At 39.7% G+C, this 14,733-nt stretch overlaps 2 protein-coding genes across 2 annotated transcripts; one reads left to right on the top strand and one right to left on the bottom strand.

Moving 5' to 3' along the window:
- Positions 1-534: 534 nt before the first annotated feature.
- Positions 535-2,291, top strand: znf830 (zinc finger protein 830). Its single transcript, XM_069157494.1, has one exon. It carries the CDS (start codon positions 613-615, stop codon positions 1,636-1,638), a length of 1,026 nt encoding a protein of 341 aa, XP_069013595.1. The 5' UTR covers positions 535-612; the 3' UTR covers positions 1,639-2,291.
- efcab14 (EF-hand calcium binding domain 14) lies at positions 1,865-9,815 on the bottom strand. Its single transcript, XM_069157495.1, has 9 exons — positions 9,461-9,815; positions 8,664-8,812; positions 8,381-8,526; positions 7,113-7,211; positions 6,925-7,032; positions 4,906-5,058; positions 4,534-4,642; positions 4,316-4,447; positions 1,865-3,476 (listed from the first exon to the last, which is right to left on the bottom strand). The coding sequence occupies exons 1-9, from the start codon at positions 9,634-9,636 to the stop codon at positions 3,298-3,300; spliced, it is 1,251 nt and encodes a 416-aa protein (XP_069013596.1). The 5' UTR covers positions 9,637-9,815; the 3' UTR covers positions 1,865-3,297.
- Between the last annotated feature and the right edge of the window lie 4,918 nt (positions 9,816-14,733).

The following is a 14,733-nucleotide window of genomic DNA, read 5'->3' as shown; positions in this document are numbered from 1 at the left end:
AATCTACTTAACTTCCTCCATAGTCTTTTACTATGGGTAAATTGCCAAAACAAATGAAGCAGTGTTTCTGGGAGTAGGTTAGGTTAGGTAGTTACTTTATTAATCCTCGAGGGGAATTTTTTTTCGCTACAGCAGCATACAGAAGCAACAAGATAATAATAGAACAATAGTACATCACACAATGAACAATTTATAATGATATCCAGTTTCAACTTAGTGAGGTAATGATTTGCTGGGTAGAATCTGTGTATGGTTTTAAAGGACACTTCCGTAACTTTATTAGTCAATAAATACCTATAGTTATAGAGAAGGTCCATATATTTTTCCAATCAGGATATTTTGTGTAGCTGTTCCAGTAAGTAACAACAAAGGGAATAGTAACCCTTTCTCTTTAAAATAAACTAATTATTATGCAAACTACTATTAAACAGCATATTATATATATATATATGTGTGGTTTTTTTGTGTTTTAATTGATTGAACTACAACCACCGCGTTTGAACCAAGTTTACGTAAAGTTACGTAAACAGCCTACGTCATATTTGTGAGACGCACTTTTACTTCATCGGAAGCAAGTCGCGAGTAGGCTAAGAAGCTGCGTTGTTTTCAAGAATGGCGACCTCCAAGAAAGGGAAGAAAGTTGTAAATCAAGACGAACTTCGGCGATTGATGAGGGAAAAACAGAGGCAAGCAACGGACAAGAAGCGAGTCGAGTCTCCTTTAGCCAAATACAACAGTCTCGGGCACCTCAGCTGTGTCCTGTGCAATGTGCAGGTGAAGTCCGAACTGCTTTGGCCAGCTCATGTTCTCGGAAAACAGCACAAAGAAAAAGTTGCTGAGCTGAAGGGAGCAAAGAGTCAACCAGCGCTGCCACAGAGTCAGTCGTTGAAGAGGAAAGCACCGGACAGCGACGACGTTAACGAGAAAAAAGCTGCAGCAGCGTCGGTCACAGGCGAGTCTGCGTCGGGGCTGACAGGAAATGTCTTTAAGAAACCCAGCGGAAAGGCACCGGTTTCTGTCCACAAGTCTGCCGGGCTGAGCCTGTTGGCTGGAGTTTATAATGAGGATGATGGTAATGATCCTAAGGAGGCAGGAACCACAAATCCCCCTCCTCAGCAGGCTGAAGCTACAGGACTGCCAGCGGACTTCTTTGACTGCGCCATCCCGTCCACGCCTGCCATCTCCCACTCGGGGTCCATCCTCAAAGCAGAAGTGCAGGAGAAGGGCACTGAAAAGAAAGACAACACCGCTGAGGCCCTACCTGAGGGGTTCTTCGACGATCCGGTCAGAGATGCCAAAGTGCGCAACGTCGACGCACCCAAGGATCACATGGACAGGGAGTGGGAAGAGTTTCAAAAGGAGATTCGGCAGGTGAACACAAAGTCAGAGGCCATTGTGGCAGAGGACGACGAGGAGGGGCGCCTTGACCGTCAGATCGATGAAATCGATGAACAAATTGAGTGTTACAAGAGGGTTGAACTCCTGAGAGACAAGCGGGATGTGGCGAAAACTAAGCCTCTGCCCAGAAAGGAGGAAGACATGGAGACTGATGGCAGCTTTGAGGGGGAAGACGAAGATGAAGAGGAGTTGCTGGGGCTTTTGTCCGGGGACTGGAGGGCCAAAGGGGCCCTGGCCTAGAACGAAGCCATGTGTGACTGACTTTTTTTTTTTTTTTTTTTTTTGTCCAGAATAGTGATAAAACATAAAGAGGGATTCTTTTGTACGAATATGTCCAGAATTGTAAATACGTTTGTTAAAAGATCTTCATCACTTGTCTTTGTGTATTTCAGACTGGATTAAACACAATCGCAACAGGAAAATGAGACTTTTTAGTTCATGACCTAAAACACAAGACAAGCACATCTGACCTTTAACTGTGTGTTTATTCATTGGTGCTCAAACAAAAAGCCATTCATAAAATCTCCCATGTACAGTAGCAGCAGGGACCCAAATATCTACGTCATGGTGGGCAAGGCCGTTACGTTCTGAGCTCAACTAACTATTGTCCTGCAAAAAAACAGTACTCGACCGTGTTGAATTTATAAATAATTTGTTCATGTTACATGATCAGCAACATGCAAAGCAAAACAGAATTTTTTTTTTTTTAAATGTAAAATGCTGAGATTAAGACCGTAATGCAAATTTTACCAACCTGTCCCCCTTCACAAGATAATTGGTTGCAAATACATTTAAACCATTTTTCACAGAACACAACAAAGTCTGAATATGACAAATTTGTTATGTAAATACATCATTCGACCATTTAAATGGAATAAAATGAATCAAGTAAAGAGTGATGGTCAGTGCTTCTTCTACTACCTGTTACATATAGTGAGCTAGGTGTGCCTTCTTTTCACTGCAATTCTGAACAAGCAATATCTAAGTCATTTTGTTATTGCTACATATGCCTCATGAGTTACCACTTTAAAAGTCTTTGAGGGATTCAAAGTGTTCGTAGCCCTTCAAATCTGCAAAACATCACGAAAACAGAAAATGCAAAAACAACAAGCAAAGAAACTACTGATAAATGTACAGATGGACTAAATACAAGACCCCAAAATTGCAAGATAAATGAGGAAAAGCATTGAACAGAAAGAGAAATCAGAGGTTTAGATTTTGTTTAGAAAAGAGCTTACAAAAGTCTTTAACTCCTACACTCACGTGTGTGTTTTAGAGAAGTTAGGAAACGGTCTAAAAACAAAACCTGACAAAAAAAACTATTTCTAGTAGTCATTTGTAAACATTCATAAAATTCTATGTCCAGTTGTATGAATAAGGTTTAGGTGCGTTGAACCAGGTGTTTGTTTAGGCGGGCGGGAATGTCTGCAATAGACTGACAGTTACAGCCTCAACAGAAGCTAAATATACAAATATGATAAGTCAAGATGAGATAGGTGTTCAACAAAATGAAACAAAAACACAGATACATGAACACAGCAAGTCCAAGATCGAAGGTGGAGAATGGGATTCAAAATAATTCACAACACTTATTTTTCACGGTTTATTAGTATAAACCGAGGAACTGTCTAAAATAAGAGCTGAATATTCTACGTCCAGATACTCGTATGGATAACTGTTTAAACTGAAGCGATGCCATGAGGTTGAGGTTATGTTGACATGGACCGAGGGGAGGGTGGAGTGAGTAGGGGCATGCCAGCGCCATTTTTTTTCCCACAATCGGTATGATAAATATTCAGTTCACAAAAGTGCAGCAATTACAGAAAAGGGTTGTGAACCCCGACCCGACAGACCCGGCTGGGTATTCAATATTGTTCACTGCTGTCAGCGATGACGTGCTCACAAACCCAAAGCAGCTCTCAGCTCTATCAGGGAGTACCGCTGGTCCCCGTCATTGTCAAAGCACTCCAGGGCACGAACACTGGGGGTCGACGTTCCAAATACTCTCCCCAGATCTTGATAGGCCAAGCCGAGTGAATTGCGTCCAACACCTGCCTGCTCGAAGACGTCTTCCAAGTCTGTGAAAGGAATCATTTTAAATCAGGAAAAAAAGTTTTTTTTATGCAATTTTTGGAGATGGACTTATTTGTTTTCAGCGGAGTTAGTCTGTCTGGTGAATGTAAAGACTACAACCACTGGAGTTGAATATTGCAATACAAAGCTTGATATTCCGCCAGGCGAGCTGTGGCGCGTGTCCGCAGAAGCACTTTGGAGCTCCGCTTCGCAAAAAATGTGTGCCGACTCTATTTTTGCTCAACGCCGGTGTCTAAATCGTGTCAAGCTACACAGAGCAGATCGGCCAGACATGAAGTCAGACACAGGAGAGCATAAGGCATCTATTTTCAGTCTATTTTCAAAATAAAATCCCCTGTGAAGACCCCCGATCACCTATCGGATCACAATTAAAACACCGTAAACTGTATTAACTTTGTAGGCTACAGCACAAAGTAGGTAATGACAACAATGAACGCAAAACTGACAAATAAATAAATGGTAAAAAAAATTTGGCAGGCAAATTGCTGTGGAAAAAGCTGGTAAGGCTACAACCAGCGGCCGGTCGGCTTAGTTTAGGATAAAAACACGTGGCTCTGTCCAAAGGCACCAAAATTCTGAATCGATGCAAAAACACAAGTCTAAAAATAAAAATAGGGGATACTGTGCCAGACGGGAAGAATTAACTTTCTCAAGTCTTATTGTCATCGAGAGGTTGCCAGGCAACAAGCAGAGACTTTTATCATAGACTAGAATCAGACTTCACGTTAAACTCTGCTAGAAAGCGAATGTTTATTTCCCAAAATGTCAAACTATTACTTTAAATGAATGCTAACATCTAAAACTTTGTAGAAGTTGTGTGCACCTTTTACAGAACTGACACCAGGCAGGGACACCCTCCTTAGACACTTTGTCTCAGCGCGTCTCTTGGTGCGGTTTGGAGTTAAGAAGCGAGGACGTCTGCTTGCCTGCTGCTCTGTCAGCGGTGTGGATATCTCTGGCGAAAACAAAGGAGAAATAGATGTGAAAATTTGACACGAAGCAACGAAACGCACAGTGACAAACTGCTTCATGCTACACTACCGTGCACATCCTCTGGTGACGCTTTGGTTGTGGTAGCTTCTTTCACCGCCTCAGTTGCAGGACTTTCACTGCTGATTGCCAGTTGAGCTGCTGCTTCATTGTTCTTTGACTGTAAAGCAGAAAGCAGGAGATAAAATGTAAAAAATGCCTTATGTGTATTTGTTTTCCCTGGGCTTAACACACAAAAACTCAACTGTTGCGGCAACCTGATGCGTATGTGTCCCCAGTTCAATTCCCAACCAGCCAGATCTGAACTGCGTGTCATTCCACAGCTCTATTTCCCCACATTTCCTGCCTGTTTATATTTCACTATCCGAATAAACGTTAAACTGCCGGAAAAAAAGAAATCCCCAAACTCTTCATATTACTTACACTTTGTTTTGACCCGTTCTCTAATGAGGCCACTCTCTGATGAAGATCTGCGACCGTAGAGAGGAGGATGTGGATCTGCTCATCAGTCCATGTGTGGTGCTGCTCCTCTGTCTTGTTAACCTCACTCATGGCTTTTCTCAGGTCTGTTATGTCCTGTAACAATAGAATGAGTAGATGTAAAGAAACTTGCTGTTAACTGTTAGATGAGATGTCTTGAGTTTCTTATACATGTGTATTAAACAAATAAGAGGATTAAGTGTCCTGGCAGATTGACAATGTACCTGATAAGAATATGGAGATCTCAGCCGGCTAACAATTCATCTCAGACCACATAATTACTGAGGTCACAGTAAAAGAAATACACACAAGTGTATACTATTTGGAGATCCTCTCTTCCCGTCCTGTTGTGCTTATGAAAACCAAAGCGGAGGAAACATTCTGCAGTTGTCTCAGATATTTGACCTAGTTTTACTCTGCAAACTGAAGCATCTCAGTGCCAAAAATAGATTGGCACTTGTTTCATGTATTATGAATGAAAGCTCAAGGCATAGATCCAAGAAATGACAGGACCTTCTTAACCTGGCAACTCCTTAAATGCAAACCTGACAAGAACTGCAGAAGGGTGCACAGATAAACAAATAAACAAATTAATCTGCGAATGGCAAAGTGCCCCGTAGCTTCTGGCTTGGATTCATGCCGCAGTTAAGTAGATCAACTGACACTTTATTAACAGCATCATCTTGGCCATTTGGAAGTATTTTGCCTCAATTTTGGGGGAGTTAAACGTGCAAAAACACCAACATAGCTAGGAATGGAGAAAAAGTGTGCCCAAGCTATTTAACTACATTTAAACACAATGCGCTGTTAACTTGTTTTCCATTGGTCTCCATACAGTACACCCAATCATCAATAATAAATAACAACGCAGCCTCCAGCAATATTTGGTGTGAGCATAGAGATGTCCAGTGTGTGAATGTACTCTACAAGAGCAGAAAAAAAAAATTGAAGATTCAAATTCTGTAAACTGATAAATGTATAGATCCGTCCCTGCAGTCGTTTTTTTTTTTTTTATGATGCTTGATTTTGCAGCTTTTCTCAAAAATGTAGTTGCAATTTGAAGTTTTGTGTTGTTGTAAAAATTTAGATTAAAAAAATAGACAAACATAACCTTGTTATCGCCTCTTATAACAATAGGAATACTGCACATCACAGAGGAAGCTGGAGATATTTTAGTTCTCATATTTTTTTTTTTGTAAATTTAAAGAACTATGGACTGAAAGTTACAAACAAATTTATGAGTCATAAAAGTGATGTAGCTTTTGAAAACAGTCTGTGACTGCAAGATAAAATACAAAGGCTAAATCTGCTGTAGAAATAAGTGGATTAAATGCTTTTTAAATAATAAGAATTTGACGCCGCCAATTTTAAGAGTGTATAAAACTCATGTGATTTAACACTATGTATGATTAGACTGATGAGGGAAGTTTGACTATTTGTAGCCTAATTCTCATGAAAGACTACATTTCCCAATAACCTCGTCACTTCCAGGTTTTGTCCTTTTTTTTTTTTTTTTTTTTTTTTAGGTCGACAGGCATCCAGTTTGTTTTAATGATGAGATGTTGAAGAGCTTTGCTGACTGTAAACGAGAAGTTAGTTTTGTTGATGTAGCAGGTGTTGTATGGAAAGGCTTATTTTATGCTGCAATGCCTTCCCCAGAGATATTTAGTACTTTTATTGCGGAGAAATTGCGGGAATTTGCAAAGTCTTATGTGGATGGCAAAACTGAGGACTCGCCAAATTTTCATTTATTATTGAGATCTCAAGAACAGTATTTCCTGCATAATGAAGAACCTAAACAGAAGGAAATATGAAAGGTCTGCAAGCAAAAGTATAGACAGTAGCACGAATATGTGAAAGATATCATTAGGTTTGCAGGCACTCGTATGCTTTTTAATCTCCGTGTTATCGTACCAACTGTCAGCTGTTCAGGGTTTAAGAGTGTTACGGGCTTTAACCTACCGTGGTCTTTTTCAAGTCCTCATCTTTCTTCTGATTTTCAAGAGCGCCCTGCATCGTCTTCACATCATGTTGTACACTGGTTAGTGTGCTGCCAATTGTAGCTACACTCTGTAAATAAAAATAGGTGCAAGGTCAGTCATGAGAATCAGTCCAAGCCATCCTTTTATTCCATTATGTTTTGATTTTACCTTTTGTAGCTCTTCGACTGTATTGGGAAGGCTGATTAGATCAGCGGCTGATTTCAAGTTAGCCTTTAAATGGTTTACAGCAGAGTCCAGCAAACTGATCTGCGGGAGCAAAATGACACAAACTGCTCAGTTACACCTGTAAGATGCAGTTTCACATCTATACTCCAATTGAGGGACACCTTACAAAAAGGAATTTAGTTTGATACAATAGTCCAGTCATAAACCTACTTTCATGAAGGTTGTTATGTTCAGGTTCGATACAACTGTATGTGGTGCTGTTGAACTGTATTGCGTTATATTAACGTTAGTGTCTTCATCATTTTTTTCTCCATCATTTGTATCATTGAGGGGGACTAGACTAAATGACAGAAACATGTTTCCGAGCCAATCACTACATCTCAACAGCACCACAAACTACACCCTCCAAACTGATCGATTTGAATCAAGGCATCTTAAGTTTCAATAAAATCTTCAGATTACAACAGTCATGATGACAGAATTAATGTTAGAGCTGTTGTATCAACCTGATTAGGTTTTAACAGGGTGTTTCTAATAAAATGGACTCTAATTTCATTGTTTAATTTAGTAAACCCAAAGTAAAAACTAAAGGAGGTAGTTGAGTAAAAATACTGATTTATTTTACTCCAGGGTGAAACCTTTCTCAAATGGAAAAATGTATATGACTCCAAACCTGATCTTTTGTCATCTCACTAACACTCAGTCATTGTTAATCAGCTGCATTTCAGTATTAATAGATACCATTTTTAATAAATAAGTGCAATTACATGCTAAACAACAAACTATTATTTGATATTGAAGAAGTCTAGTTTTGTAGTAATACAAAGAGAGATGATGAAAGCAGCACTCTAGTCTCAGGAAAGTCAGAAGGCTTTGTTCTCATTGGTAAATGTTTATTATGCTGATAGTTTGTCTTGTAAAGGCATTGTACTGTTTGCCTCTTAGTTTGAAACCAAAGAAAAGTCAGACAGTTTATGTTCTCAAGTTAATACCAAAAGTAAAAATGTTGAATATATTACTACTGTTGGCATAATTTCTGCTCTGCACATTACATATGTGTGGTATTATTTATTGAACAGGAATTCTCATCTGTAAAGTATCAAGAGTGCATGTACTGTTATCAGCCTTACTTGTATATAACAAACACTGACTGTCTAGTTATTCTCCAACAGCTGATAAAAAGGAGCTCTTGTCAGTACGGCTGTGTGAATGTTAAGATGGCTTCAAAACCTCCAGACATGACAACTGACCTTGCGGTTCATTTCTGTGAGGTTAGACCAGAGTTTGCTCAACCCCTTGCCCCCGTTCTCAATGTCGTCAAGCGTTCTCTCCTGTTTTTTTAGGTCCTCGCTTAATTTTGGTATTTCACTCGATGACACCTTCTGGCTGGATTCCACTGTAACAAAAACATCACTATATGTTAATAGCAGTGTCAAAAACAAAAGTGCGCGATTGTTTAGCCGGTATCTAACAGTTGTAAGTGTCCAAAGGGCAGCGTGTTCACAAGGTTCAATGCTGGCGTCTGAAACTCACTGCTGTGCAGCTTTTCTTTCAGCGAGTCCAGATCTTCTTTCAGAGCAATCTGCATCCAGATGAGCCCAGCACAGGCCATAACACAGGCGGCTAGTATGATGAACAGAAACAGGGGGTAGCACACATTGCAGCACTGCGCGTAGCTTCTTCTGTAGAGAGAAGAAACATGGTAACGTTAGACATTGCAACTGCACAGCCTCTTTCATTATTAATGAAGGAGATATTTTTAGGGGGCCGCATGCCATGTCATGGAAATTATGAACTGGTGCCTCAAAATATGGGCAGTTTACATACAACATTATCATATCATGCTGAATATTTTCCCGGTGTCAAGCTTCAGAAACAAGCCTAACCGTCTTCTTGGTGTGTAGAAGAAGAGCAAGTAAACTGATCTGGCAACACTGATCTTTTTTCTTTAACCTCTGCACTGTTGGTGTATTACAGGTGATGCGCTCTAAGGCTGAGGAAATTGTTCCCAGTCTCAAAGCACAATTGTTATTGAAAAACAATCTTTGATTCAAAATGTAAAGATTTTCACATATTTTTCAACACATCTGTATATACTCTGCTTCTACGGTGCTAATAGATGAATAATCTATACGATTAAAATAGTAACAAGTTAACCTAAGAATAATTAAATCACAAGTACACACATTATTAAAACAGAATTTACAAAGTTGGTGCGTAGTAAAAAAAATAAAATAATAAAAAAATGTTCTTCTTTTAACCACATCACATTTTCTCTCTGGGAAACAATTGACACGCCACAGCAACATGTTAATGAAGTGCTCACTCACTTGCCAAAGTTGGCTCCACTGTTCAGGTTGTTGAAGTCGTCGTCGTCCGAGCTCGAGTCGGACTCCGAGTCGGGCGGCTCGGTGCGGAGGAGCCGGTGACCGGACCCCTTCTTCGTCTTCTTCCTCTTGCTGTCCCCGAGTCCGATCAAAGCGTTCAGCTCCTTCCTCTTCTTCATTTTCTTCTGGGGGGTCAGCGAACCCGCCGAGCCCGATTTAAACCCGACTAAATCTAATGTTTTGTCCAGTTTGGTGGATGTTGATGTTGTTGTTGTTGTTGTTTGTGTAACACCTAAGCTAACTTCACGTTCCTTTGCTAGCTTGAATTTCAACCAAGCGGATGTGAACACATCGGACTTTGCCGGTTGGTTGCTTTGTTAAACATTCACACACACACACACACACAAAAACCGTTCAACAGATGATTCGCATTACGTTACACCTCCAAAACAGCTTCTCTAAAATAACTTTTTTTTTTTTTTTTTTTTTACTAGCTGCCAGGTTATCACGTACGGTAGCTAACTCAGCTAACGTTTGCTAACAGTAGCCGAGAGCCGTTTTCTGTAATCTCACTTAATCCCAGCAAGGTTTAAAATTACCTGCTCTGACGTCACTCATTTTGGGAACGAAGCCAAATATACACGAACAGATCAATAAAAGCAATCTATCATATAATTTTAAACAAAAATAAATAAATAAATGCGGCACTCTGTTTCAAGGGATTTGTCCTGCTGCCTTGTTTTGTTTGGGATGGGCGTCCGAGTAACCTCGCAGCTGATTGGTGGAACGAGCAGCTACAACTTCCGGTGTTGGTTTTTTTTTTTGACAGTGAAGCGACACAGCGCGCTGCACCGCTAGAGAGAGAGAGAGAGAGAGAGAGAGAGAGAGCCTGCAGCGCTGCCATGGAAATTCATGCACAAAGTAAGTACAATTAGCAAAATCAGGAAATGGGATGGAGATATCGTGGAAAAACACGTTAGATGTTACTTGCTAATGACAACCACCCCCGGCGTGCAGCTGGACAACATGTGTTGCATTTGAAACACTTGGGGGGTGGGGGGGGGGGGGGGGGGGGAAACAAAATCCTGTACTAGTTTAAATAAGTCCCCCTAGTAAGTAAAGACAATCTAGCCTATAATATATAATATAGGCCGACAGTATGTTATATTAGTGCAATGAGAGCCGACTGATCCTAATTTCCGATATTGATACATCGGTCGATAATCTCCTCAAAAACACCCTTTTTTTTTTTTTTTTTGCAATGATCCCTTAAATGTGGTTATCAAACTCTTGTGACAAAGATATGCAATATATAACATTCAACTTCACGGTCTATAATGATATCAGTGCATTGGAACAGTATATTTCACTGGGAATTTCTTTCTTATAAATAAGTATTACGGAAAAAGAAACACAATTAAAGCTATTTCTCAATAACCATGTTTTCATATAGGGGCATGGTGGACGTAATAATGCTGATACAAATATTTCTGTGTATGCATCAGTACAAGCCGATCAATTGGTCAGGTTTTAATTACAACAGTGTTTTTACTTCATTACACCAGCCTCCAGGTATTGTTTTCTACAGGAGGAGTTATAGTAAATATCTTAATAAACACTTCTAACTGTTTTCAAATACATCATAGTATTTTTTAAAGAATTTCTTAAATATTCATACAGGCTACTCCTTACATGCTAAATCGAGGGACTTGAAGTGTTAATTGTGTTAATAAAAAAAAAAAAAAAGCATGTTTTTAGTTATATCTTTTTAGTTTTTTCTTTGTACAGCATTTGTTTTTTGAGGTCAACTATAAGTTAAACAAAGTAAACTTATTGTTTTGCAGTTTTCTGTTCACATTTAATGATGGGTGGAAAAAAGTATGATACAAAACACGAGCTCAAACATACATGATGTCCCCTCTCAACACAACTTTGATGTGATGTAGCAAACATTTGCCTTTCTGTAATATGAATTGACTTAAGAACATATCCAGGTTAACATAATGATGAGGCTGACAATGACCACATTGTCAGCCTTAATCAGAGACATTTTTTATGAAAGCTTCAACAAAGTATTTTTCCTGTCACTCACTGTGGTTTATTTGTCAGTGTGTTTGGCGTTTACATAATATTTTCATGAATTCAACACATTATATACAGGATTTCATTTTTTTGTTTCAATTTGTCAATTCCAGCACGGGGTCTGCCAGGATTCCAGCTGACCTGGAGCGCTATTGGGCTGACCCAGCAAGACACATGGGCTGAGTAGTGTCAGGGTAGCTGCAGACTGGCCTTTGGCTCTTTTTCATTGAAAACAGACTCCCACTGGCCTTCTCTTGGCTTTGAAATATGTTCTTTTATGTGCCTGGGCCCCCATACTACCTCAGTACAATGCTAATAATAATGACACTGAATGAAAATCCCCACACTGGACGAATTTACAAACACACAAAGGCACTGAGATGCTCCTCGGCATCTCAGTAGGAGTTTGATTATTGAGTTGCAAAGGATGAGGCCTACTGCTGATGCTTTATTATCCCCAGAAGAGAGTTTCTTCAGGCAATGCTTGTCAGTTCACAATAATAGTATGATGCCACCCACAGAAATACAAAGCTAATATTATCATAGCTCAGCCAGACTGATGTGCCTCCCCTGTTATTTAAGTGCAATAAACTGGGGGGCACTTACTGTATTGTTTTGAATGTACTTGCTGAGTCCAACAGTGTCATGTAGTAGCAAAGCAAAATTCAATCAGCGGCTCGTCTCCACTAAGAACACCTGGTGAGAGGACAAGCATCACGCTGTGGACCTGCGCAGAGCCCTGCCAGTATGATGCTCCAAATCAAAGCATCAGAGGTGTTTCATCTCTTTGCTGGAGTCTCAGTTTTTCATCCGAGGTTAAGACTGAAAGGATGACACTTCAACTTCTGGCTCCTCACATCTACAGCCACGAGGTAGGGAGCACCAGGCATTAGATGCCCACGTCTCTGATTATTACAAAACACTTGTTTTTTTGCGCTTTGTTCACAGCAGGGTTGCTCATACTCTCACCAGGAGTGGTTCTTGCAACTGTCGGGCAAGGAGCTGCCTTGCTGACAGAGAATGTAAATAGTGGTGGTATGATAGAAAATACTGAATAGAATTGACTGCTAATTGAAAGCTTTCATCTGACATGGCAGACTGTGTGAATACAGATTATCATCAGTTTGAAGCAGGGCTGCTGTTAGAATACCGATTTCTCTCACCAGGCATTTTTAATGTTTATTTAGAGTATTTCAGTCATTATTTTGAATGACTCAACAAGTGTGCATACAAATTTCATCAGGAAAAATATGCATTCCTGTCTGACAGTTGAAATGGGGACCTGCATGGTATTTGGAACTGTGAATTTATGAACTTTATTTCTGCCAGTTCCAGTCTGATGCCATATCAGGAAACATAATATAATAGTACAAGCTTTATTTTTAATTTGCACAATATGCAAGGCTCCTTCTCAAACAATTTTTGTATTATTGAAAGAACAAAAACCGTAATATTTTTTAAATTTTTAGGAGTTGAGTTTTTTTTAATCTGTAGCCTGGACCATTGAATCACTATTCAACTATAACTTGTGTTGTGCTTCTCGACCACTATATGCCCTTGTTAGAGAGACGGTCAACCATTCAGAGCTTTGCAAAAGAGAGTAGGACTGTGGACATCATCTTTATAGCCAGTTTGCTAGACAACTGCAATCATGAAAAATAGTAAAAGAAATATGGCAACAAGGATGGATGATACCAATGCAGCTGTTAAAGGTGTTGTAACTACATGTACAGGAATAACAACTTCTAAATTGGCATATTGTTTCGGACATTGTGAATCAACACCAGGTCACCTGGTAATGTTGTCGGTGCAACAGATAGACATAATGTCCGGCTGCAGGAATATTTTGACTGTGACTCTCTCACTTATTTGACACAGCAGGAAACCAGCTTGAAAAAAGATGTTATCACGTCCTTATTTTAGTAAATCAGGATTTGGCAACATTTGGAGTCAAAACGTGATGACAAGTCGGGATAACACCTCACCCATACAGTCAAGGAGAATATTAGCTGGCTTTAAAGTTTTGAACTATAAATAACACTCAAGGATGTTTTATCCCTTTTCCCCTGAAGTTTAACTTTGATTGTTCCTTATTTAGTCATAAATATTTATTGTAATATAGACATTTTTAAGATTTAAATTCAAGTTTTTAGGTGGCTTTAATGATGCAGTGAGAATAAGTGTTACCTGCAATGCACTAACTCAATTAGCTGGCTTTTCTTATGTTATAAATATTTATTTAGAGTATGAGTAAATTATTTAGACCACTCAGATTTTATTCTGAGTGGGGTTTTTTTTCCCGCCCAACTACTTTAGCTTGTGAATACCAAACAAATATCGACAACATATCCAGAACATGATACACTTACTGCTTCAGATGAAACTCACAAGCAGATGACACCAGTGTTGGAACACAAGAGTAGACGGAGACACACGCAAAAAAGTTGTCAGAGCTAAGAGTGATAGTTCTGCAGAATTTCAGTGACCTCATCCCACATGTCATCTGTCAGTGCTTGGCTTGGCTTGTAAAGGCCTCTGATAGAGTACAAAAGGGAATCAGCAGGGGGCAATGTTCTCACATCAAAGAATAACTGGTATGCAGCAGGAAGGCAACACTTGAGTCAAGGACAAGATGAGCTCAGAATCACTGGCTTGGCTCAATCGAATGGCAGCAATGACACATATTGTTCATATCCATCACAGTGGTTATCATGGATCATTTTAATGCCGTGTATATTGACTGCAGTATCGTGTGCAAACAGTCCTACGATCATAAAGGGCTTGTCCGCCTAAATATTTTACACACTGCCAGACTATGCAATGGCAGCATTAGCCACATACACACACAGTCCGCTATGTTTAGGAAGCAAAAAGCATTTGAGATCATGTAATTATGAATAATTAATGCAATTGTAACATTCGCCATTGTGAGTACAGCCTGGAAACATTTTCAGTGTGAAAGCAAAGACGGAGAGGGAGATGACAGTTTAATGACTGTTTGCTGCTTTCATTGTAACTCCCTCCGTGTTGGAGAGTCAGTAAAATCCCTTAAATATGAAAGGAAATGCATCAGACAGGAACATTATGATTTAGCGGTTAATTCTGTCTTTGGCTCAAAATCACGTTGTGGCGACACTGAACTGTATGGGCTGCCTCTGTAGTGATGCAGCAAAGGTCTGATATCATCTGAAATG

This window comes from Embiotoca jacksoni, unplaced genomic scaffold (assembly GCF_022577435.1).
Source record: "Embiotoca jacksoni isolate LCO1_2020_lvr unplaced genomic scaffold, fEmbJac1.0.p SCAF_22, whole genome shotgun sequence".
In the NCBI taxonomy this organism is placed as follows: Eukaryota; Metazoa; Chordata; class Actinopteri; family Embiotocidae; genus Embiotoca; species Embiotoca jacksoni.
The sequence above is the reverse complement of the archived record's forward strand: the minus strand, read 5'-3'. Positions and strand labels throughout refer to the sequence as shown.